This window comes from Theropithecus gelada, chromosome 5 (genome assembly GCF_003255815.1).
Source record: "Theropithecus gelada isolate Dixy chromosome 5, Tgel_1.0, whole genome shotgun sequence".
In the NCBI taxonomy this organism is placed as follows: domain Eukaryota; kingdom Metazoa; phylum Chordata; class Mammalia; order Primates; family Cercopithecidae; genus Theropithecus; species Theropithecus gelada.
Genome location: NC_037672.1, coordinates 2,875,233 through 2,877,181, shown reverse-complemented (window position 1 = coordinate 2,877,181; position 1,949 = coordinate 2,875,233). Strand labels below are relative to the sequence as shown.

The 1,949-nt window shown below is 63.6% G+C and overlaps 1 protein-coding gene across 3 annotated transcripts in view; it reads right to left on the bottom strand.

The window, feature by feature from the left end:
- Positions 1 to 390: 390 nt before the first annotated feature.
- Positions 391 to 1,949, bottom strand: part of SH3BP2 (SH3 domain binding protein 2) — a 47,545-nt gene continuing 45,986 nt past the window's right edge. For all 3 annotated transcript variants that reach the window (XM_025386320.1, XM_025386319.1, XM_025386318.1), the window contains one exon: positions 391 to 982. In XM_025386320.1, the coding sequence (XP_025242105.1) occupies positions 845 to 982 (138 nt within the window). In that variant the 3' untranslated portion in view covers positions 391 to 844. The remainder of the gene's footprint in view (positions 983 to 1,949) is intronic.

The following is a 1,949-nucleotide window of genomic DNA, read 5'->3' as shown; positions in this document are numbered from 1 at the left end:
GCTGTGAACTCAGCCAGGCCAGAAGCCCCTGTCTGGAACGGGACCAGGCATGCAGGAGATACCCAGTAACTGCTCATGCACTAATGCAAGGAATGAACCAGCTGTAGCTGCAGAGCCTTCTAGCTCTGCAGCAGCACTGCCCTGGCCTGACCCAAGGCAGCAGAACTAGTGCGTGGGGTGTGGGCTCCCAGCCCAGACTGCCCAAGTTTGGGTCCTGATCTGTTACTAGCTGTGAACCCTGGAGAAGTCACTCAGTGACCTGCAGCCTGGAAGACAGGACAACCAACTCTTGGGGTTCCTGGGTACTGCTGCAGTCACCACTTGGACATCAGTGTGGGCACCCAGGAAGCTGGTCATCCCCTCCTTCCCAATCAAGCCCCAGCCACCAAGGCAAAGCTCACTGCTGCTTTATTGGAGGCAACAGCCCCTACTGGAGCCTGTGTCTTAGCGTTCCTCGGGGTCCCAGGGCCAGCCCCGGCCCCACCCAGCTGCCCTGGCCCCGCCGGGCTCCCAGCCCACTGCGGGGTGTGTGTGATGGGGGGACCACTGTTCTTGTCCTCGGAGCCCAGGCACGACTTGGTCCTGGGTTTCTGGGGTTGGGACAGGGCAAGTTAGTGTGGGGCAACAGAGTCCCCTCCTCCTCTGGAGCCTGGAGCCTGGTCCAGCCTTGGAACCCAGCCTGCTGGATGAGACTGGCAGGGTCCTACGAGATGTCCATCACAGAGGCCCTAGGCAAGCAGGGCCTTGCTCCTGCTCACCCTCCCACGTGGGCCCGTGTCCATCTGTGTGGCCTGGGGTCAGGGCCCCTGTGACTGCCTTGGCCTGGCAGCCACACGGGCAGGCATCACCTCGGCCCGGTGTAGCCGTAGGGGTGCCGCAGCAGCAGGCTCTGGTGGCTGGGCAGCACGTGGGTGTGGTAGTGCTCCACCATGCTGCCCACACTCACAAACAGGACCTCGCCCTCCAGGTAGAACTTAGAGTCCTGTGGGGAAAGAAAGGGGGAGCATCAGCAGGGCCAGGCCACTCGGCGGCTCTCGGCCTCAGTCTCCCCGTCTGTAACACAAGGCAGCAGCAACAGCAGCATCGTCAGGCCCCTGGCTGTCGGTGGTGCCCCCAGGGTGGCCTCCGCATCGGGCCTGTGCTCTCCACGTTCCCACCTCACTTCCCCTCCGTCCCCCGTGTCCAGGAGCCTGCACCCAGAGCACTGCAGACAAGGTCAGGAAATGAACCTAGGGACCGGGCCAGGCACAGTGGCCCATGCCTGTAATCCCAGCACGGTGGGAGGACGCGGTGGGAGGATTGCTTGAGCCCCAGAATGTGAGACCAGCCTGAGAAAGACAGTGAGACCCCTGTCCCCGCGAAAAGAAAAAGACAAGACCAGCAACCCAGGGTCTACGGCTGACCATCCATCCCCACTAGGGTGAGTGGAGGACAAAGCTAGGCCAGGAGAGGAGGGAGGCTGAGCAGGAGCGGGGGAGGGTGGCATCCCAGAGGTGCCATTCTCAGTCTACCTGCTGCCTACACCCAATCAGGGAGATTCTGCTCTGCCTCTTGCCAAGCCATGCAGCCAGGGTCCCTGTCCCACTCGGAGCCCTCTCACCCCCTTACCTCCTCACCCCCTCACCCCCTCACCCTCTCACCCTCTCACCTCATCCTGCCACTCTCTCACCCTCACCCCCTCACCCTCTCACCTCACCCCCTCACCCCTCACCCCCTCACCCTCACCTCACCCTCTCACCCCGTCACCCCTTCATCCCCTCTCCCCCTCACCCTCTCACCCCCTTGCCCCCTCACCATCTCCCCTCTCACCCCCTCACCATCTCTCCCTCTCACCCCCTCACCCTCTCACCCCCTCTCCCTCTCACCCCCTCTCCCTCTCACCCCCTCGCCCCCTCACCCTCCCCCCCCCTCACCCTCTCACCCTCTCTCCCTCTCACCCCCTCGCCCTC